This window comes from Pholis gunnellus (genome assembly GCF_910591455.1).
Source record: "Pholis gunnellus genome assembly, chromosome: 7".
NCBI classification, from domain to species: domain Eukaryota; kingdom Metazoa; phylum Chordata; class Actinopteri; order Perciformes; family Pholidae; genus Pholis; species Pholis gunnellus.
In genome coordinates, this window is record NC_136533.1 from 9684809 (window position 1) to 9709182 (window position 24374).

Here is a 24374-nt window from a genome sequence, read left to right on the forward strand (position 1 = left end):
AGATATACATCACTCATGCATGGCATTCTCTCTAAAAGGTTTCCACTAAATGGCAACTTGTCTGTTTAGCTGCCAGCAGGAAGCATGTCCAGGTATTCACTGCTGAGGGGATGGGCTCAGCACTGATGCAGCAGCTCAGAGCCTCTGGGGTTTATGTTGGCACAGGCCTCCATGTGTATCGGCAGCAGGGTCCCTGAAGCTCCTCTGGCTATGGGTTTCTTATGAGAGGCGTGGCGGTGCGGGTAATGGGCTGGAGAAGGAGCTGTAGGTTAGACTTCATGTCTCAGCAATGCCATGTTCAGTTTGGTTGTGGGAAAGGCCAGGCATGGGAGATGGGAAACACGTAGCCTGTATCTTGTTGTTATGGGAACATTATGTTGAAATAGCATTTTTGTAAAAACAGCACATCAAAGTCTGTAGGAGCAAATCCCCAAAGAAGACTTGTTTTTTCATAACTTTGATATGTTTAGCTTTTGGAATGGGTGGTTGTATAAAAATATTTTATTGCAAAATACTTTTTTTTTGGTTGGTGTTTGGAGCCTCCTCAAAACCAAAACTAGTGACAATGCTTCTCCAAAAGGGACAGTGTCTGCTTTATCGCATGTATGCTACAAATAGGTTTTGTCATATGTCTGTCATTCTTAAAGTAAAGAGTACATGCAAAGACTGTTATCTTGGGAGTCATCTCTATACTATTTTTTTTATTAGTTTGTTGTGCAGATGTCAGTCAGCAGGGACACGTTACAGCAGTAAGAACCCTTAATAGAAACTGGAGTTGGACTTGAACCTGTTTCCTACAATGCCCAGTCTCATAGATGGGAATTTTAAGTAATCAGAGGAATGTTGGGAATTCATAACCCAACTTATCCCCAAACATCACAGCTGTGGATCAGAGCTCACTCTGTCATTTGTCCCAAAGTCTATTTCAGGGTGCCGTCTATCTGTGCCTTCTATGCATGGCTGCAGGAATCCCTGCAGTAGCAGTGTCCAAGTCCATCTTAAAACAACACTCACATTTCAATCACGGTGCAATCGCATCGATCAGTGTAATTGTTCCTAATCTCTAAACAATCTTATGTGATTTTAAGTGGCATTCAGACTTGAGAACCGATTTGTGTGTGTAGGATTTGGCGGCATCTATTGGTGAGGTTGCAGATTGCAACCAACTAAAACTTCTCCCTTGTGCTAAGTGTGTAGGAGAACTACAGTGGCCATTGCTAAAACATGAAAATGCGGATGTCCCTATCTAGAGCCAGTGTTTGGTTTGTCAGTTCTGGGCTACTGTAGAAACATGGCGGACAGCTCTGGGAAGAGGACCTGCTCCGTGTAGATATAAACGGCTCATTCTAAGGTAGCGAAAACACAATTCTCAGTGTGCATGTATTTGATTGGCCAACGCAACTCCTTGCTATGATGCTGAATTGCTTTTCCGCAACATTTTAGTCAGATTTACCCGTTTTATAATGTGAATTCCCTCCTTGAGTTTCCGTGGACAGTGTTTACTTACTGAGCCGTGGTGGAGACACAGTAACAGGAGTGGCCTTCACAAGAATCTCTTCACAACCAGTGTAGAGACCAGGAGCAACTTAAGAGATCAAAATCGGTTCAAATTTACATTTGTGTGTCGCTTCTTTTGACTCATAGCTGCGTATGAAAAATATAGCTCAGGGGTGTGACTTACTGATCACTGATTGTGGATGTGAAGCGTTGGATTTGTTGTGTATCTTTACATGTAAACAGAGGCAAAAGTCAGTCAAGTTCTTGCATTAATAAGATTATGTTACATCTCCGGTCTCAGCCTATACTCAGCTGGTCCCATCCACAACAAAACCGTTGCTCCGTTGCCATTGCAACAAAACAGTGAGCCTTGGTGATGTTGCCACAATATTTATCTGCATGCGGTATAAATGCACAATCCTCCAAACCACACGCATTTTTGTAAACGTAGCCGTACTCACAATCATTCCCACATTACCCGGAATTTAAAAAGTTTGGTCTCTGAATTTGAGAAACCTCTCACTGTCTCACCTGTGGACAAACCAACTGGTGTTTCCCACTGAGATTTATTCAGGCAGATTATTATTAGAAGAAGGTCTCTGCATCTCTGACTGTGTGTGTGTGTGTGTGTGTGTGTGTGTGTGTGTGTGTGTGTGTGTGTGTGTGTGCGTGTGCGTGTGCGTGTGTGTGTGTGCATGCGTGTGTGCATGCGTGTGTGCATGCGCGTGTGAGCGAGAGAGAAGAAGAGCGTAAAAGAGACACCAGATTTTTATGTGTAGCTTTAAATTGGTTTCACATGAGCCGGGCACACACTGCATCAGCAGATTCTCTGATCAAATTAAGTCGAGATGAGGGGAGAGAAAAAAGAGGCAGCGGTTGTACTGATGTATAATTCAATAAACAGGACCAAGCAGGAGCAGACAGAGGGGATGCTGTACTGCCTTCATCTCTCAGCTCTATATCTGGTTTAGCCAAGGACAGTTAACCCATGAGCGGGAGACACACAGGAGTACACCTCCATCCATCATCACTGCAACAGCAGACACACATATGAAGTGAATATAGATACGTAAAGGACCAAGGAGAGAGTAATATACTGGATCTTAATTTATTCACCCAAGCAAACTATTTTAAAACCTCTTGTAATCTATATTAACAGCGCTGAAAGAATTAGTCGATTATTGAGTAGTCAATCGACCGGAAAACTGTTTTTAATATTTGAATAATTGTTTTCATTATTTTTCAAACAAAAAACGCTACATTCTCTAGTTCCAGCTTTTAAATTGTGAGGATCGTCTGCTTTTCTTTGTCTTATGTGATAATATAGTGAATATCTTTAAAGGTTTTGGACTGGTGGTTGGACAAAACAAGCCATTTGAAGATGTCACTTTGCTTTTTGGGATCATTTTAATCAGCATTATTACCTATTTTCTGACACTTCCAGAAATGTATAATGAACTACCTTTTTAGCTCTGCATTTTTTTAGAATTAAGGTTTGGATTATTGCTACTATTATCACTCCTGAAGTTATGAGTTATTTATATAGCTGAAACAATTAGTCAACTGAATTTGCAACTTTAGATAATTGATTGTTTCATTGGTTTTTCAACTACAAATTCCAAACATTCATTCCTTCAAGCTGCTTAAATGTGGTGATTTGCTGCTATTCAAGAATTAAATTAATCGTTACTTGCAGTAGGATTATTATTACTATTATTACCATTATTCAAGTGATAGAAACAAATACCTCACAACATTGTTGTACCCAGAGAATTGTATCAATGTAGATCAAGCCAGATTCAGATTCTACTTGTGTTCTGCAAAATATAATCAAATAAACTTTGAGAGAAAGAAAGTCTTCTATCGCCTTCTATCGCCTCAGAGGAACACTTAATCAATGCACATTACAAAGGGAGTGTGCTAAAAGTAGATCAAACATTTTACATGTGGAAGCTTGAATGTGGAATATATTTGTCGCTCCACAGTGTTAACATATTCATGGAGGTGCCTCGCTCTAATAACGCAAAAATTGAAGCAGCACTCATGATTGTTCAAACACAAGACATATGGAAGACTTCAGAGGCCGAGGCTGAACAGTTGTGGACACATGCTGCAAATATCGCAAGAGATCACGTACACACAACAGCAATGTTTTCCAAAAGAAGAATCGTTCCAGCTCTGGTGTTAAATGTCTTTATGTTGAGCACTATGTTGATTATAGCTATAGGGGGCATCTTCGCCGTGAGCTTGTGGAGGATCAGTCGCCGCAAACGAACACCGGAGATAATGACGATAACTATTCTCTCTGTTAATGCTGTGCAAATTGATTGCAGACAGAAAATGAGCCACTTGCCAAGCATTCTGAAAAGATTAAACTAATATCCTGTAATTTCGACTTCTAATATAGTCGAAAAAGCCAGATGTGCTTTGTTACCAAATCATCATGCAAAGCAACGATAAAGCCATCGTACGCCACAATTGTACAAGTCTACTACTGAAATTATTGCATCCTAATATCTTCCTCATTTTGCTAGCAGTTAAATGCGATTGTAAACTATTTTTAGTGCCAGTAGTTGCTAGCTGCTGGACTACACCTTCTGAACGGTTTCTTACAAAGACTGACATTCAAGGATGGCCTAATGTGAGTCAAATGCTCTTGGTCTGAAAACAGCACTTGTTGCATTTCCATATACTAAAGTTTATTGTTTAGCCTAACCGTAAATATTCTTGAACATGGTGACTTTATGTCTTTTTTTCAACAAGGCCAAATTACCTGGACTGATTACAATTGAAACTTGCATCCTATCAGATCTTAATGAAATAAGCTTCTGAGGACGGCAGACCTCTCCATGGATATCGGAAGTGTCAATTATTATAATTAAGCCTAACAAGAGTATCCATTTGGGGTACATGTCAGGACAGTATTCCTGCAGAGAAATGGCTGTGTTCATCTAATTAGACGCATTACTGCTTGCATTGTATCTAAACAGTATAATTGCCCAATTACAGTTTACTTAAGTACTTGGTACATTGAACTAAATGAATACACTGATAATTACACTATACTATGAGTTTTAGTCTCTCCTACTCACAATATGTAAGTCATGTTTAGCTTGAATGTCTGAAATTAATGAAACTTTATTTATAGCATGCGAATCTACGTATATCAGCCGCTACTGTTATCTCAATAGCCAAAAATACGGCAACATTATTTTTTTACCCGGGCCTCCGTTTGATACAGTTTTAGTGAGTGTTTGGATTGTAACAGAACACCATGTGTGTGCTGACCCAGCCTGATCTTCCCACAGCGGTGTCAGGACCAGGCGAGGCGATGTGCGCAGAGATGCAGCACCAAAACAAAACAAACCGGTCTGAGGGAACATGTCTGTCGATCCAGGGTTCAGCACAGCCACACAGGGCTCAAGGAGGACTCCTATCTAGATGGGGAAAGACATTCCCCTGAAATGAGCTTCTCTGGGATGAAAGCTTTGTGTGAGCTCCCCAGATGACCCACGACCCCGTCTGTATTTGTGCAGGGGGGAGCCCTGATCCTGGGTTCTCTGCCTCCCTGCCGGGATCCTGGGGAGTCGGGTTGGGGTGGCCTGACAAGCCCACCATTCTGCCCTCGGGTGTTTTGCTTTTGGGGTAAAGAGAGATCCTCAGATGAGCCGGCACTGTCGCAGCAGTAACCTTTCACCCCAGGAGTTTCAGAGGTGGGCCATAGGAGGCCGTTCCTGGAGCGCTGCGCTATCCCATGACATGAGTTTGAAACAAACTAATATTTCAACAAATCTTGAGATCTGTTATCAGTGGTTTGCTTCAAAACACAGTTTGATGTTTTAATATTGTGTGAAAATCGTATGTATTTCTGAATTCAAATCTCAGTCATGTGATTTTAACATAATGCAGAGTCAGCATGATATCCACATTTTACTTGCCAGTAGCTGAGCAGAGCCTGGAATGTATCATCAATCTGGGGGCCAGCTCTGGAAAATCAAATCTGTGCGTGGAGGCGAGGAGAGAAGCTGTCATCAGAAACCTGTTTGCTCCTTTAATGTCTGCCAGCAACGGTGCGCTGACATCATCACACCCAATAGCCTGTGATAAGTCGCTCGAGGGACGAGAGGAGCAGAAATGCAGCTTCACAGGTCAGAAAAGAAAATCATACCCAAATCTGATATTGATACATTTGAAAAGTAAGGATGCTCAAAGTTCAACAGCAGCGGTCAATGAGACATGAGCACAGTGTACACATGGACTACGATGGCTAACCTCTGCCCTACCCCTTAGGCTTTGCAGGATGTCAGAGTCAGCCCCAAACACACCCAATTACAAACAAACACAGATGCCCCCAAATTCCACTTTCACTTGAAACAGTTGGCTGACCCCCCTTTCCCCTCTGTTCAGGTTACCTCTACCCACTCTCACCCTCGGGCCAACGTTAATCCAATAGAGAGCTCGCTTTAAAGGAGGTTGAACAGGAGGACACTGTGGGTGACTGGTTGACTAACCCAGACTCCCCCTCCTCCACGTGGAGGAGGGGGGACACAGGGATAGAGTCCATCTTGACCCGATTGTTACCATGACCCATCCCAGGTTACCTACACTTCCTTCCATTCCTGCATCAAGACAGTTTACCCTCATAATCAGTTCTATATTTTTCTCCTTGTAAGCGTGTTTCCTAGCTGTTCATCTGAAATCGCTTCATGGTCTCACCACATATATCTCAGAGCTTCTGACTTCTCACAGCACCAGCCGACCCCTCAGATCCGCTCAGGGCTTTTTCTGTAGTGGCTCTTCGGCTCTGGAACAGCCTGCCGGAGGCCAATAGACTCTGATAACGCTTTTAAGATGCACCTTTTATTCTCTGAGCTTTAATTGTGTTTACCTGTTTTTATGTTTTTATCTGATTCCCTGGGTTTACATTGTGTCTAAACTTGCTTCTATTTTTATCTTGTTTTATATCCACATCTATGCACACTATATGTCTTCATGCTTGTATGCGTGTACATATATGTCTTTATCAATGAAATAAACTCAAAACAAGGAATATAAAAGTGGCATTGTACAACCGTAAAATGTCTCACGATAAAAAAAGCGGGAAAAAAATATTTGAATTTCCATCTTTCCCCAAAACACTTTTTATACATCTTGTTCCACTATGGAAAATGTAGAGTGTTATTGATTGAGGCAATCTAGTCTAGAGTTTACATGCTAGAGGCTCTGTGAGGCTGCAGGCACAACAGGGTTTTAAGCTAAATGCTAACATCAGCATGCTAGCATGCTCATAATGACAATGTCAACATGCTGATGTTCAGCAGATAGGATGTTTACCATGTACACTATTGTAGCTTAATGTGTCGTCTTATACAAATTAGCACGAAACACAAATCTAAGTCTGATGGAATTGTCATTAAGTTTGCAGGTATTGATCTGATATTGGCATCATCCTCTAGTCTATAGGGACCATGAATGTGGAAAATTTCATAGCAAATTATTCAATAGTTCAATATTTCAGCATGTACCATGCCGCTAGCATGGCTAAGCAGGAGATGTGAGACTTTTTTGTGGTTACAAGAAAAGTACATGACTTGGTGTGTTTCTGCTTAGCTGGTCGGGCTGAACATATGTGTTTCTAGTGATGTGGAGATGAAGTGAGGTCACCATGTAGCTCCTGACTTAAAGAGCCCTCTGCCCTCAGTTGCTTGCACCTGAGGATTAGACCCATGACATGTTGGGGTGTTTGTGTCAGACAATATGTCATTCAGTTATGTTCCTTGTTTTTGCCTTCTTTTTCTTCAAACTACTCTTTTTCCCTTTTCATCTCTGAGGAACACACTACTTTTACTATCTCTTTTTGTCCTCTGTCACTCCATTGCTCACGTTGTTAGAGCCAGAGTGTGTCACTAAAAGCGTCCCAGGAGGCAATATCGGGATTTGGTTTTGTGGTTGCACCATGAAAAGATCCTGACCAAGTGACATTCCTATTTATGCTCTTTGGTTGGCTCTGCAGCTGAGCATAAAGCCCCCAGACCTGATGCACATTAGAGGCTACATTGGCCCAATAAACATGACATGTCATGAATAAATGAAAGTTTCTCTTTGTAAAACGGACTTATCTTTAACAATAGCATTTATTGTAATTGCTGTAAATTCAACCCTCTTGTGAATAGTAAGCCTGCTAAACAGATTGTGACTATTCACCTGCCATTTGGCAAAGGTGTCACTGCAGAACTGCATGCAGATAAATCACATGTGCATCTTCGACTTCCAGGTAGTCACTGACCCAACAGACAAGGTCGCCTACGAGAGACAAACAAAGCTGTACTCATCCTCCTAATTGCCTGGAATGTCCTCATTGAGACAAGAAAGAAGTCCATTCACATGGCGTTATAATCAGAGTCATGCTGCCTGCACTGAATTTTGGAGAACACTTGTTGAACAACTGCCTTGTCCTCTTTCAAATGGCTCTGTGTCTTACTCACCCCTGCAGAACCACCACAGGACAATGTTAGTTGACAGCCTTGCCCGTGTCTCCATTTCTGTAATGCAACATCCGTTCGCTGCCACTTTAAACAACATGTCCCCTTCTACTCTTGTGTTGCTTTGATTGTTTTATTTGCTCGTGGTCTGAACGTCTGGGGAAAAAACACTCTAGGAGAAATTACAGGTCTCCCAGAATAAGTTAATCAGGGTTGTGTTGGGTGGATCCCAAGGGCACATGTTAGCAAACATATTCCAACAGCTTGGCCATTTACCTTTGAAGGTTAGAGACACACAACTGCAAGTCAGTGCAGTGTGTAATCTGGTTTGTTCTGTTTTGGGGCTGCTAAATACTTCACTGTGTTCACCAGCTAGTTGCTGACTTTCTCTGTCTGCTGTTTGGTGTTGGTCAGAGTGGGTTTAACAGAACTTTTTCGCTGAAAACTACATTGATGTGAGCTGTGAGAGTGAACCAGAACAGTAAAGATGCGGGCTGTAAAACCAAAACAATGAGCTGAAAGATGCTAAAACCCCTGCGTAATATTGAGGGGAACTTCAGAGTCAAGTGATAATGAGTGTCTGTGTGATCATCACTAAAAGCGACTTCATTTGATCCATTGTTAAGATAAAACAATGTGAAGTACAGCTTTTTTTAAAAGTCCAAGTTATGGCTCATGGCAAACTTTATTTGAATGTGTTTCTAATGTATCTGGTTTTATTCAGTATTTATTTTCTTGTGTGTTTGCCCACAGTGTTATTTTGATATTTTTGTTTTGATTATCATTTTGAAAACACAGACCCTGAAGTGTACCACCCTGTACAAAAAATATCTGATGCTGACAGTATCAATAATGTAGGATTTTTTTGAAAAGACAATGAAGTCCTGTCTTTATTTAGCAAAGTAATGAATGAATATGATATTACAAATAAGTATGTCAGTCATAGATATGATGTTAGTGTCTGAGCGTTGATTACAGCCCCACTTCGCTATGCCAATTCAAACACCCTGCATGTGATGCTGACTTAACTGTGATTTGTGGGTTCAGATGCGATCTGAGTCAGCTGCAGTAGTCACCATTGTATCCAGGAGTCTGTAACAATTATAGTAACAAAGCTTTACAACATATAACTTGAGAACAGGGCCTCTGGCTGCCCCGCGGGCCTCTGCGATCACTGTTGTGCAGTGGGGTATTATTGTAAATCTATGGGCCTTCTTGGCACAATCCAAGAGGGTGTAGTCTATCTTTAACACTATGACAGTTGGCAAGTGGGCTGACCAAGCATTAAAGACACATGTTGGATAATACGAATGTCTACACACACGTTTGCCAAGATTGCTTCCACAAGTCAGCTCCTCGAATGGTGGCGAGAATTTTCTGACATTTCTACAATCCTGGATTTAAGATTAACATTTTCTTTTGTATTTTATAACCAGCCTTGACTTTGTAATCCCACTGAGGTCTTGTGTCCCTTTGGTTTAGTAATGAGCCATATTTCACAGACTTCAGCTCCTCTGGGGACTTTGATTTACTCTGAGAATTAGCAGACTTGAAGTAATTTATGGAACTATTTCACTGCATCATGAAGCTATGGAGTGGGCCATTTTCATATTCTTTATTATAATGCCAGCCATTTCCTGCCAAATTTGCATGAGCCGTGGCAGATTGACAGTAAACAGCTGTGTGAATGGGGGGCTAATGGGTCCACATGCAGGGGTAATGTTTCAAGCTGGGATAAGTTGTGTCACAATTCAGAGTAATTTCACAATCCTGATGTTTTTTAATTTAAAGCTTTCTTCTTTCAGTTGCTGACAGCAGTCAAGTCGATGTGAAAGATGGCTTAAGACTGAATATCGGCTTATGTTAGCTGATGGCAAACGTTCCCAAACTTGATGTATCTCAGAGTATCTCAGCAAAGGGATTTGTGGTAATGCTGCTTACAGAAAATAATAACTGGGATGTTTTTGTGTGGTTGATCCCAGTCTAAAGATTGCCTATAGACAATTAGAGTGGAGGGGTCCACAACGGGGTTTTGGCCAGAGGCCGATCAGGCCGCGTGATTTAGCCTGAAAGGTAGCAGCAATGATGGAGGGTCAAGGACAAAGGCTCCACTCACAAGTGCTCTTTTGCTTTACGCCTCAAACTCACGCGCATTGCCCTTCGATTGCTTATTGAATTACATCTAATCACTCAATTAAAGTCACATGGAGAAGCAGCATACGTTGTCTCACTGAGCCACTGGACGCTGGATAACGGGCGCTGTGTTGTTGTTCGTGGGAAGTTTTAAGACAAGATGTCTGAAATGTCTTATTCAGTCTTATTTTTTTGGGGACATCTTGGGAAAGCACCACCATATGGATCAAACGCAGGCATTTTTCTGTAACTACATCTCATTCATAGAACAGCTCACATAGAGTATAAATTCACATGATCAGTTGGTTCCAGATCTCTCAAATATATGCAACGTTTCCCCAAAACGTCTTCCGTATAGTTACAGAGTTATTCAAATGTATTTATTTATAATCACATAGATTTTGTTTCCAGACTGTACAAAGAAAGATGTGATCAGAAAAGATGATCCTGTTAGTGAGAAGAGTTAAGAAGAGAACTCAAAGGTTGTCAAACAAGATCTCAGTGGTTTAAAGAAGAACAAAGAATTATGAAGATTATTGTGTCTGGGTTGGAGTAGCAGACAACCTGTCTGTTGTCAAATAAAAACAATACAGTCAGGCTGCCCTGAGCAAGTGATCACCAACATTTAATAACTGAGGGGTGTAAAAGGGAATCTGTTGCAAATTAATCATGTTGATGTGGTAACATTTGGCATAAACAGCAGGAATCTATGCATCTTACCTACGTAGTGTTTTTAGCACTTTCTTGAATCCATCCATCAATTCTGGAGGTAACAGGTGTCCTAACAGGATCTGTAGAGGTGCATGTATAGTGAGTGCATATCTTTTTCAGTTAGTGACTATTGTCATTATCAGATAATCTGATTATTATTTTCTCGATTCATCATTTGGTCATGTATCATGTAAGAAAATGAGATGATTCAATTAATGTCAAATTTTCGTGTCATTCCATTTAAATGGTCCATCCTACATTGGATTATATAACACACAATTATACGACGTATGAATAACAGCTTTGACTTTCATGTTCTAAAGACAACAAATCATTGGTCCCAACCACATGCTAAATGTAGTTTGTGAATGGAAGGGGAGTACAAGTGTTTTCACAATTTCTACGTCCAGCAAATCTTCATATTTTAATTAATATGAAAAATGTACTAATTACTTAAGAGGGACTGCCAAAATCAACACAAAATGGAAGTTGCGCCACAGTAGCTTTAACGGAGTGTCACTCTCAGTCGAGAAATCAAATGAAGAAACAAGACTTTTGGGGTATTGGTCTCTTTTCAAGGCAGGCATTTTGAGTTGTCAAAGCAAGAAATGCACAAGTGTAAATAAGTGTACCAGTATGTCAGTGGTCGGTGAGTGAGTACGCGCAATTCTGAAACTGGATCACCTAAATGCAGTGGTGGGCAGTCAGGGCCTGCAAAGCCTTCTCTGCTGGCCTAAACAGAATCACAAAGTTATAGCTATTTTATAATTTAATATTTTTTCTTAAATACACTACATGTATTATAATTTATAAAAATATTTTTCCCATTATCTTATTTTCTCATTGCACAGCTACTGTCTTCCTCAGTTGCTCTGCTTCCAGTGCAGCTTGTTTTAAGTAGAGCTTTTATCCAATCAGATTTCACCTCTGTGTCTCTAGATAAGAAGAGAGGCCCGAGGCCTGCAGACTCACAAGTGAATCCATGTGCAGTTGAAGTGAATGGGGACAATATTGTTGATTGCCATAGTGTTCAACCAATCATATCTTTAGTTTGACATGTTGGGCGTATTCTTTGACGTGTCCGAGCCTGCTAGCTGGCCTAGCCATACGTGATTGGTCAGTGGGCTAGCGTGACATGTTGGGCGGTGACAATCCCAATATCTGCTGCCTCTGTGGAGCAGATGTTTTCAGCCCTCAAACGTATTAAAACGTATTCAAGAAATACAACTGGGGAGGCTCGACTGTCTTCACTGGCGTCCATGAATCGAGAAGGACTTAAACTGTAGTTTACATAAATAAATGTATTGCATATATTCAAGCATCATAAAACATTATTGTGTGAAATTACTTCTGGTAGAAATATGTATCTGTATTTATCATGATAACCAAACAAAAAAACAATTATTCACATGTTTAATTTTAAGTAAATTACACATTATTTGGAGAAATGAGTCATATTGGCATAGTTCCCTGTGTATGTCTAAGGCCTCATGCAGGGTCACTTCCAAGGTTTTCTCAATCTATACAAGTTCCATGTGGAGATCTACTGTGGCTGCAGCCGTTTGGGTGTTGAGAGGCAGCAGTGAGTGAGGAGGAAATGGGGTCTGGCATGTTGACTCAGGAGTAAATCCCCCCGGACTTCTCAAAAGGCTGCTATTAGAGTTTAATCACCCTGCGATCCTGGACACACTCTGAAGCCGAGAGGGATGACTGATGAGCATGCAGCATACAAACTGTAAGCATCAACTCATCCAGAAGCTGCAATCAACGCTTTGGATGGATGACTCCAAGCCAATGATGAGGACACACAGTAAGCTTTTAAAAAAAAGTGATGTTACATTCTTCTTTTCCACATTTCACGCTTCTTATTTCATCAAAAACTGTCTCTCTCTGAAGCCGTCAGATTATACTAAATTACACTTGAATGGCCATTTTATATAACCAAGTTATTCTTCCTCCTAGTTATATTTTATTAACTCAAAATTTTCAAGGCCCTCGCAACAGTGTTCTCAGTTTCTCAACAAGCCAGGCACTTAGTTTTCATTATGCACAGCTTATTTTTAGACAAAGGGCCCATTCTATTGTCTGCTAAAGGCAGAGCACCAGGGAATTGTTTCAAGGAAATTTGCATAATGCTTAGTGACTGAGTCTCTATTTTAAGCTGAATTTTTTCCAGACATGGTTGCTTGAGCTACCAGAGAAAAGAAGAAGTGTGGAGAGAAATGGACTATCAAAGGAAGGAACTGAGCTTTCATGTTAGGACACTTTGATTGTGTTACAGATTGGTTCCAGGTGAAGCAATTCTGAAAGGGAGGAAATCCAAGGGAAAAGAGAAATTCTTAACTAAGGATGGCATTGCCAGGATTTAAGCATTAAGGGAAGATTTGGAACAACAGGTGTAGAGAATCGATGAAGCTCAAATGTTGTGGTGGGTGGCAACTCCCTGCTGTGCTCCAACAGTTTGAGAAAGTGTCTTTTTAAATCATAGACAGTTTTGAGGTAATGTCCTTTGTGTGCTTTACACTTCTACTCCACTTTATTTCAGAGTGAAATGTTGCACCTTTTCTTCCACTTAATTTATTTGGTTACTACTTACTTTTGTTATATGTTATCAGCTTTAAGGCTATACAACTAACAATTATTTTCATAAATGATTGATCTTCTGATGAATTTCTTGATTTAGTAATTAATTCCCAGATCACAGGGTGACGTCACCAAATGTCTAATATTCAGACCAAAGAAAACTAAAATTGTCAGATTTGAGAACCCAGACCCATCAAAAGTCTGGCATTTTAGCTTGAAGTTAATCGACTCATCGTTTCACATGAAATAGATGATGCATGAACCTACCAAGGTTAAAGTTAAAATTGGCCACATCTCGACCAGCTACAACATTAATAAAGTGATGCTCTCTTGGAGTATTTTTACTTCTTCCATTACTTACAACAGCCATACAAAGTCTGTAAATGTGTTATTTAAAATCCCTGCCCAGTCAATTTTCTGTCCTGAAGTTCTTCATGGTCCGTCCAACTGTGGTCCACCATCCTGCCAGTGTGCCTGCTGCGCTGGCTCTCTGCAATGATTGGAAGCAGGCATTGCATGGGAAGTCCAATTAGAGACGGAAATTGCACATAGCCCGACGCTGTGTAGCCACAAGTTTGCCGCATGGTCACTTACCTGCACATCTGCACAGATTTTTTAAAAGCAGTAGCCACCTTTTTCCACCACCTTAATTGGAGTTTCCATCACTGATTGCTTGAAAGAGAAATACACTGCCACGGTCTGCTTGCCGGTAACGGTCTGGCTTTTTACTGATGTCTGATGAGAAGGAGGTAGAAGTCAGGTTTAGATTCATACCAGGAGTTTTTTTTATGCTCATCTAAATAAAGCAGGTCTAAATTGATGTGGTCCCCGACATGTGTCTGGATAAAATAAGATATATATGATAGTGTTGTGTTTTAATGAGAAGATGGATGAATTGTTGGCTGCATAAAAAGAAGAATCAATCACTAAATTGTTAACGGAAATAGCTTACTTATTCAGATGTAAATTAGAAATACTCACACATGATAACCATTTTTCTACTCAAGAGGACAGGTTTACTCTTTATAACGAGAAGCTCTCTCTGCTTGCAGCACAGACAAAGTTCACCTTGGACCCGTAACACCTTATCCACTCACTCATGGTCATACCGAACACGCAAGAATGTTTTTAGGTTTCATGTTAGTTCATTTTCTTGACTATTCATCCATGAAAGTACAACTAGTCAGTGGTTTTGCAGTTATAAAACACATAATACCCATTATTGCAGTTTCTAAACCACGCTATGTGGTCTTGACATGCAGCAGTTATTATTCTGCAATATTGCTGCTTGCCCGTGTCAGTCAGTTTAAGAAAAAAAAATGGTTCACCCAACACCCCACCCATACCATAAGGGAAGCATGTTTGATGCAGGCCTTAGGACAGAGCCTCGTGTGCTATGTAGCTGGTTCATCAGAAGCCAGGAACACTGCTCAACATGTGGGGATCATTTCAGGGGGGGTGGATGAGGTGTATGGCCAAAGAAACATATGTAAAAAAACACCCGCTAGATTGTCTCAAAACTGATTTACTACACTTGTATCGCATATTTTTGCAGATCTAAAGAATTTCAGCTGTGATAAATGCAATAGTGTGTCAGTGTATGCATGTGTTAAGACAAACCGCCTCAGCAGTGGTGGAATGTAACAAAGGGACATCTTGGGAAATTTGCCTTTTCACATTCTTACAGAGAGTCGGATGAGAAGAGGAGAGGTAGCAATCTCATGTTACAGTGAATATGAAGCTACAGCCAACAGCCAGTTAGCTTAGCTTAGCTTAGCAAAAAGGCTGTAAACAAAGGGAAACAGTTAGCCTGCCTCTGTCCGACGATAACAAAAGATGCACCTATACCATGGACGATGTTGGGGCCAGGCAATCAGCAGAGTCTCAGGAAGTTACTGGTCCCAGCCAGACCAGCTGTTTCCCCCTGTTTTAAGTTTGTGCTAAGCTAAGCTAAGATAACCAACTGCTGGCAGTAGCCTCATGCTTGCAGAGAGTGGTATCAATCTTCTCATCTAACTCTCAGTAAGAGTGCAAATAAGCATACCTCCCAAAATGTAGTATTCCCACTCATTCTACATTACATTTCCAGTCCACTACAGTTTGGGAGTGAGTATTATATTTTTCACCTATGTATCTGAAAGATATAGTTACTACAAATTAAGATTTTAAATACAAAGCATGTTTGATCTTATAAAATATGCTGCATTTAGATTATACATGAATGCATCATTAATACTAATTAAATAGTATTATATATAATAGATTGACTCAAACAGGGAGCTTTTCCTGCATTGAGTACTTTTATATTTCATACTTTGAAAACAGATTTTTTTTTAAATTATATTTGTTGAAATTCTCTTTACATCATGATAGCAATCAATACATCAAAGGCTCTGACAAACATGAGTATTTCTACTTTGCTACTTTTGTTTTAGTGGAAGATTTAAATACGTCCTTCCCCACTGTGCTCCAGTCCCTCTGCCTCTCTGTTTGACATTAAAGCCTGCAGGCATCCAGGCTGAAGCAGTAAACATAATAATAATAATCACAGAATCACATCACACATCTATACACAAGGCTGATGGGAAGGTAGATGAAAGAAGGAGGGAAATATTCTGTGAGGTTATAAGAGAGAAAATATAAGGGGACAGAAATGTTGAGATGGAGTTTTTCTGAGGCCCCAGAGGTCTCCTACATAATAAATCCTCAGCACATATTTAATCCAGTCAGAGGACAAGCCCGGTGTGGGCTAAAGGATGCACACTTATTACTCACCAATCCACCTCTGAATGTGCTGCCCCCCCCCCCCAACCCCCAAAACTCTACTCCCACAGCCTGTCCTCCATCCAGACTGCAGGCGCTACGGGCTATCAGAGGATCGGAGCAGGAATGTGACTCCTGACAGACACATCTCTCAGGACCACAGACTGAATATGTTCCCAATTAGCTCCATCTGATAATGTGTGAGTGCAAGTAAAACCCAAAGCGGGCATGATCAATAGCACTTGACTCATTTTGTCAGATGGGTTTGACATTGACAGGCCACGCTGTGATTAATCACCTTGGTGCTGCAGATAATTGTCCAACCACATCTTCCTTTGTAGGTGTCGTTGAACTCTCACGGTCATGTCTGTAGTGCTTTGAATATGGCTCGTCACTTTCAGTTCAATTCTAATTAATCTTTTCTTGAACTGGCATCAGTTCGAAAACCAGCTTTCCCTTAATCGGCCTGTCAGTTATTTTACACATGCACAGATACAGACTTTATTTTCTCTGTGTGCTTTTTCCCGTCCACCTGGACCAGAAGTGCCATCTGCTGTTCACACTGCACACTGCAGCAGAGTGAGGTCGATGCATTATGGTTGTTTCAGTGGGGTGAGCAGTTTGATAAAAACAAGCTGCAGCAGTTGTGGTTTCATCCTCAGAAAGTCTCCTTGGTTTCCATGCCCACAGCTGGATGTTTTTAGGTTTACCCGTACGGGACTGCTGTGACAAGGGCGCTGGAGATGAAACAGGCCTCCCTCGGCACACAAACACAGCACTACACTCCCGGCCTTGTGTACAGCTGGTAGGGATGACACAAGAGGCACAGGGCTTTATTGAGTCCTGCTGAGGCTGCTGTGCAAGTCAGGGCAGTGCTCTGGCAAAGCTCAGCCTGCAGGGCAACAGAGGAGAGCTAGCCGATGCAACGCAGGCCGCTTGGCCGATGCTGTGGGTCTCTGTAGACCGGTGTGTTGTGTGTGTCAATGTCGTGAGATGAGACCTGGCATCCCCTCAACTCTCTCAAAGTCTCATTAAACTCAGTGAACTCTTTGTAGAAAGAGAGCCCCAGATAAAGACAACATCCTCCTTTAAACCTCAAGTTCTGTTTGGGACTCCCAGCTTTACTTGACATCTTAAAAAAGATACTTAAAGTTGTTTTATCAGATTGATCTTTAATAACTTTTCCTACTTGTAGAAGACTTGCTTCCAGAAAGAGGTGCTTTACTTCTGTTTGAGGTCCAAGAGACCACCGATGTAAAAAAGAGTCTACAGTCATGCTAGAAGCTCTGTGTGAGGCTGTATACGGTGCTTTGAACTACATGCTAACACATCTCAGTTATAAACTTTTGTTATTTAACAGTAACCACCAAATACAGCTGAGGCTGATTGGAATGTAAATATTTTGCAGTTATTTGGTTGTAAACCAAAGTATTGGACAAATTAAAAGTTTACCCAGATGATGGCCCTAGATGAGAAGTTAAGGGGTCACCAAAGCTTTCAAAGGATTCAGTGGACTCACCATTACGGTTCATTATAGGGTTCATCCACCATGAGTATCTCTGATTTTGTGGAGATCCATCTGACACTTGTCAACTTGTCAAAAGTGTCAACCTGTTGGTGATCAAAATGTCATCTTGTCCATGCATTTGTTGTTGAGATATTTAAGATGTTTCAGCTGTTGAATATTTTAATGGACCAAAGTGGTGGACCGACCGACCAATAGATCGACATTGTCATCCATAGAGCCACGCTGCTAGTTCAGCCAAAATGGGTTATATACAATGCTACTGGGATGTCTGTTATTGGCATTATACAGTATAACAGTTTGGTATAACAGGGAACAAGAGTTAACTGGCCTCAAAACAATATCACTATAGGATGACCCATATTTCTTTGTCTGTAAATTACTTTTTCCACAAACAAAAAGAATAGATATTTGTTCATACTTTGCCTGAATAACAAACAGAACAGGAAATAGTTTATTATTAATAGTTTATTTGGTGTAATAAAAATGCTTTATCGTCATTTCTGTATTTGGTCACCTTCAAAGTTACCAAAGTTACCTTCAAAGTAACCTTTTTTTGAATATTGGGTTTTAATGCATTAAGAAGAAAAAAGTATTTGAAGGAAAGAAATTTGCAGGTTTTGCAATATTCATCATTTTTATTTTTATACGCAGTGTTGTGGTTTGTGAAACCCCAAACAAAGAGGAAATAAAGGTAACGTCAACAAAGCACAATGTAGTTTACTGAGCTGCTTCCAATATGTAGTTACTATGTTATTTATCTACACATATCTTAAGCCTGGTGTTCAATATGGAGCTGATTTGTTGTTGAGACCACCATGCAGCCATTCCTCTAGCATTACTTAATACCACACTGGCAATCTGCAGACCTCCAAAAGAGCAAAGGCCCGGCATCCCTCTGTGCGCCTATATTATAATCTCTATTGTGGGAAAACTTGTTAGTTTCCCTACAAGTATCTCTTTCAGCATAAGCGTCATGTCAGCCTGGGTGGGTTTTTAACTCTGCTCTTCACTCCTCCCTCGCCTATGAATAAACTACTGTCAGGCACGCTAAAGGCATCATCCTGGCGCTTCTGTGCGCTGCTATCTTACCCTCCTCTCCTCCTTTTCTCCTTTCTCTTTGTTGCAAATTCATTCCCTATCACATTCTTCACCCACTTTATAACGCCAGTAAAGGCTGATTCTCTCAGCCGCTAATACGGTGTGGTCAGGCGCCTTCGCTTCCAACCTCATACGCAATAGCAATTCATGGTTTCAATTATTGAATTTATGTCTGTAAAGATAACTGGGGATGGCAGGAGGTTGTGCGATGGCACTGCAGGAGCACGACTTGTGGCCAGCTCAGAGCGAGTTGACAGCTGGCAGACATGAAGAGAACACTACTGAGGGACACCAGCTTTGAAGACAGACAGCAATGAGGGAATGCAGAGACAGTGAATGTTACAGCCCAAAACATCATGACTTCATTAACATCAATTTCTTTTGTTTCTCTCTCTATTCACTCTCTTCTTGCCCTGCCAGGAGAATTTATAATGAGAAAAAGCTGCATCCCATAATAGATTTGCAATAATTAACAGAATAATATTCAGCAGCTCTCACTAACCATGGCCAAAACAACCCTGATAACTCATTCAAATAATAATTGAATGGTTGGAATTTATAGATCTTTTAGTGACCTCTTGTGGATAACATTATTCCTTTTAATGCCTGGATTTCAGGTTTATCTGTAACTCCCAGAAAGACACTCACGCCAAAGATTAACTGTGTTTCTCTAAATCGAAATTTATTTAATAGTAAATGTCCCAAAAGTCGTGGGTGCATGTCCAAAGAGGTGTAACAGTTACAAAAGACACACAGCTCCAAAGTCAGTAAAATTAGTATTGCATGGAATCCCTCGATCACTAGAGGGCGCCACCAGTTCAACCTGGTAATACAGCACAATCATTCTGATCAGGATTTTTCAATATGGACTTTGCATCTATAACTTGAACATGTCGTAACATTTTTGGTAACAATTTCTGTCTGTAAATTCCTAGTGAATTATAATCTTTTATAAATAATTCTGTTTTCCGATTAATTAACACTGTAATTTAGATACAGTCAGTCCAGCAGGTTAGCTAGACATCCAAAACGTGAAATGTGTCCGCAGGCAAACATATAATTCAACATAAATGGAGAATTTAAGCTTCAAATAATGAATGAATATCTACTTGGATTTTAGATGGAGAAACTCCTTTAACGAAGCTTTTATTTTCACTATAATTAATAAATACAAAGTCACATAGTTCTTCCCAGGAATTTCTCAGGAAATTACTAACCATAAAATAAAACCTTACTGAAATTCTCATTGACAAACTTTGAACACACATTGAACAGATGACTTTGAGGGGATGAAACAGTGTTTGACTAAAAGAAACTTGACAAAGACTTAAGTTGTGTTCATTGCTAAAGATCTAAAATTCCAGTGTATAACAAACAACTATTATTGCATGTTTAAGTATTGCCAGTATTCAAGCTTTTTTTCTTCGCATTTAAGGATGAAGCCTATGATGAAAAGCTTTCTGTTATTGCTGGTGCAGTCTTCATTCGTCTCCAGCAGGGAGCAATGCAGAGATGCAGCCTCTCATTTCTGTGTTAAAATAATTTCATATGAATGTCAGATGCATTATAACGCCTGCAGGCTGCAAAAAGTCTAGTTTATCAATGGTTCATTCCCTTTGAAGCCAGTGGGAAAAGGCAGGGTGACACCTTTCATTCTGCTAAACCATGTTGTTATTGTTGAGTTTGGTCCATTCAAAGATGTCCTGCTCGCACACAATGTCTGAGTTGATGAGCAGGTAGCGGTCACCCACGCAGAAGTGCTTCTGGCAGGCGGCACACTTGAAGCACTCCAGATGGTAAACCTTGTCCCGCACGCGCATCGTCATCTCAAATGCTCGAATCCTCTTCTCACAGGAAGCACATAGACCGTCCTGACCGAAAAGCCTGAATGGATGAGAAGATATCAGCATAATACTGAGACATACAAGGAAAGCATGAAACTTTAAAGAATCTCTTGAGTCTCTATTTCCCTTGGCCTTGTACCTATTCTAGAATAACACTACCTGACCTCAGGGTTTCTGTGATCCAGTTTGTGGTCGCTTGATTAAACACAATAGGCACAATATTAACAAAAATAATAAAACATCTTAAACATTTTGACATACAGCAAGACCGGGTCACAGGATTAGGCTATAATGCACAATGTATACATTCCTGCAAACAACTAATTTCCAGCCCTGCGGTTGTTGCCCACTTTGCCTCGTTAGTAATCCAGCCTGTTCCTGACGCATAAACAACACATGCTCCCCAAAGCAAGCTCTAGCATAACTTCAATCTCCACTGCTCATTTGCCTTTGCATTTTCCTGCAGACTATAAAGTCAAACTGTCCAGCAAGAAGGAGGAAAACAAATCCAGATACAGGGCCAAGCTGTTTCCCCATGTCCCTTATATATATGTATAACAATGCACTCATTAAACAATTAATAAACAACATATGATAAAATGGTGTCTGTCAGATTTTGAGTGTTTCCAACACTTCTTTATTATTTTAAATTTCTGTTATTGTCAAAAAAACGCTTGAAAACACCTAAACAAACAATGCACCCATAGCCCCAAGCTCACTTATACTGAAGCTGTAAATCGCAGCGCAGTGTATGTCGGATTGACTTAAATATAAACTGAAGTGCATAATGTTCTCTGTAATGAAGAAACATGTCACCCAGCGCAGCAATGTGGCACATTGATGTGTTTTTATGTACCAGGCGTTTGGCTGCACAGACGTTTACACGTATATGTCTCGCTAACTAACAAAGTGCTCGATTCAATCATGATGTTACGACACCATCGGACCAACCTGAGGTAGTCTCTCCGACACAACTTTCTTCCCAGCTTGTAGTAGAGCCGTCGGCCCACCTCCCCGAGTCGACAGCCACACAGGTCGCAGCTCAGGCAGTCCTCGTGCCAGTACTGCTCGATGGCCTTTAGGAAGAATCTGTCACCAATGCTCTGCTGACACCCGCCGCACGTCAGCAGAGACGGTGGCATCTGGAGGACCTCATCCACTGGCTCCCTGCATGAGAAAGAAGACTAATAAGAAATCAAATATACCAGAGATACACCAAATGATTGTTTCCTCAATTTATTTAATTACCTGGAAACCTACATTAGAATATGATTTCAAATATTTGTTAATCTGGTCATATTTTCAGCTCGAAGCCCAAACATGATCTGGATTCGCCATTTATTAGTCCACTGATTCTTAATTGTCCATCCTAAGTAACTTGTACATTTGCAGTTTGATGCTGTCCACCTGAGGGAGCCATTGGATATTGTTAAGTACAGAACTGTAGCCACACATTTTCCCATTATCTTTCCCAACAGGAAGCGTTAAGGTTGTTATAATCATCTTATTCATATGTTCTGTATCGGATTGTTCCAACTCTTCATTGAAACCAAACCCTTAAAGTTGTTGTGGCTACACCATATGTAAATAGTGTCTATCTCTTGTGCATCATCTCAAGGCCTGACAAATCTATTATTAAATTATTCCACTAGAATTTAAAGTACAGTTTTAAAGTGTGTTACTGATCAGGTAGCGGGAAGCTGCTTTTGAGGTGGAAATACCTCTTATAGGCCTTTTTGCCTAAGACAATGTAGATAAAATAAACTGTGAAATAATTTTATTTCGATTTATTTAGCCTGCAGAGTATCGTAGCCTACCTTTAGGAATCTTGTTCTGGGAAACACTGAACTTTTTCTTGCCAAGAGCTATCTTTCCTCCCTTACACATTTAACATTCTGCCCTTGGACATGAACGACATCATTTTTCTTGCTTATCAGCAGGAGATTCCTGACCTCCATGCTATCAGCCATATGCAGTTATTGTACGCGAGTCTGGCTGTCAGATAAGGCGTCCTTGTTTTTTTGCCCTAACATATCAGAAATACATCTGCCAGTTTATATACACCAATAAGCTACTTACTCATTTGCTTCCAGCGTCTTCCTCTCTATAGTGGATGTCATGTCTAATGATGTCCAGCCGGGATCCAGATAAGGTTTCAGCGGCTACCTGTGAAGCTGCCTGCGGGCACCCCGAAGCCACGACACGCTGCACCTGCTCCCACAGCCTCCGAGACGCCGGCTTGAGGCTTGTTGTGCGTTCAATTAATTGGCAATTGAGTCCCGTGGAAATGGCCGCAACACAAGACAATTTCGCTCTAAGCAGCTACGCTGATGATGGAGGACACTGTCACCATTTCCTGAGGCAATAACCCGCGGTGACACTTTCATGTCTCTCAAGTGTATTGTATCATCCTGCAGCGACTTTGCGGACCGTCCGTTCTTTAAATTAAAGCACCATCAATCCGATCCACACTTGCGGGGATCTCCGAGTCCGTGGGTCTTTTTTTAAGTGAGCGGGCTGCAGACGCGCTCCTCCGTATGAAGCCACGGTCACCGTTATTGTGCGGCAGCAGCAGCATCGTGTTTAAATACGTCGGGCCCCCCTCTCCGTCTCTGCTTTCGTTTCCCTCTTCCTGCTCACGACTGTTTGACAATGGGGGGAAATCGGTCTTAAAGCGACAGCTAAACACTGAACACAGCCCGCTCTGTCAGGCGGGGAGTTTTAGGGTCGTGACTGAGACTAATGAGGTCGTTACATGCTTTGCTTCACCAAAGTGCCGATAGGACAAAAGATAACGAGTGGAATGATATCATTAGTACGTGCCTTGTGTAGTTTCTAGGTACAGTGCGTCTCATTACTTCCATTGTAGAACATAAGTTACAAATATACCCAGTATTACTTTCTGTTCTTAGGATTTTATCCGTTGTAAAGGACTAACGTTTTTAATGACTTTATCGAGGGTTAATAAGTAATGTACTGTTGTTTTATAGATCAGTTATAAGACATTAACTAGAACAACTTTTAGGTTAACAGGTTTTGAAAAATCTCTGGCTGGCAAGTCATTAACAGTGGTGGAAAGCACATTTACTCAAGAAGTACTTCAGTACAATTCTGAGGTAGTGGTACCTTGCTATTTATACTACTTCACTACATTTCAGAAGGAAATGTAAAATATAATATGTGTATATTTTCCTAACTTGAAAGTTAATATTAGTATTTTTTTTTACAAATAAATATATTGATTTTAGAAAACAAAACATATGATTGACTTTAAAAGGTGGTGTATTGTGTAGCTGATTAGATGTATTCAGGTTGGAGTTGTGTGGAGTTGGGATTTATAAAGGTCATCAAGTCGTTACTTGTCCCACAACAAAACTAACAGGAAAGACCCTGAAGTCCCCAAAAGCCTTATTATATTTAATCTAATAATAGGAAAATAACTTGTGTGCACAAAAGATTGAAGAAACATCACCTTTCAACCTTAAAGGCTCATAATTTATGTCTAGTAAAGGTGATTCTACATTGAGTATACTTTTACTTTTGATATTTTAAGTTAATCTTTCTGGTAATGTGTATTTTTAGCCTACACTGTCTTTGTATTCTTTTTAATACAGTCATGTTTAGTCATGCATATTGTTTTAAAACTCTGACTTCAATCTCATCAGGGCGGAAATAGAAAAAATACCTGTTTTATTTGTATATACAACACACGAAATAAACATGTCATCACATCAT

General features: G+C 40.6%; 1 protein-coding gene across 1 annotated transcript; it reads right to left on the reverse strand.

Annotated features, from left to right (window-relative positions):
- Nucleotides 1-19432: 19432 nt before the first annotated feature.
- On the reverse strand, nucleotides 19433-23181 carry lmo2 (LIM domain only 2 (rhombotin-like 1)). Its single transcript, XM_079162522.1, has 3 exons — nucleotides 22719-23181; nucleotides 21591-21806; nucleotides 19433-20679 (listed from the first exon to the last, which is right to left on the reverse strand). The coding sequence occupies exons 1-3, from the start codon at nucleotides 22757-22759 to the stop codon at nucleotides 20454-20456; spliced, it is 483 nt and encodes a 160-aa protein (XP_079018648.1). The 5' UTR covers nucleotides 22760-23181; the 3' UTR covers nucleotides 19433-20453.
- Between the last annotated feature and the right edge of the window lie 1193 nt (nucleotides 23182-24374).

Excerpts from the sequence above, each read along its gene's own strand:
- lmo2 (XM_079162522.1), bottom strand. The coding sequence starts at position 22,759 with ATGACATCCACTATAGAGAGGAAGACGCTGGAAGCAAATGA. Across the intron at positions 21,807-22,718 it reads AAGACGCTGGAAGCAAATGA|GGAGCCAGTGGATGAGGTCC; the intron begins GTAAGTAGCTTA and ends TTTCTCATGCAG. Across the intron at positions 20,680-21,590 it reads TGTCGGAGAGACTACCTCAG|GCTTTTCGGTCAGGACGGTC; the intron begins GTTGGTCCGATG and ends TCATCCATTCAG.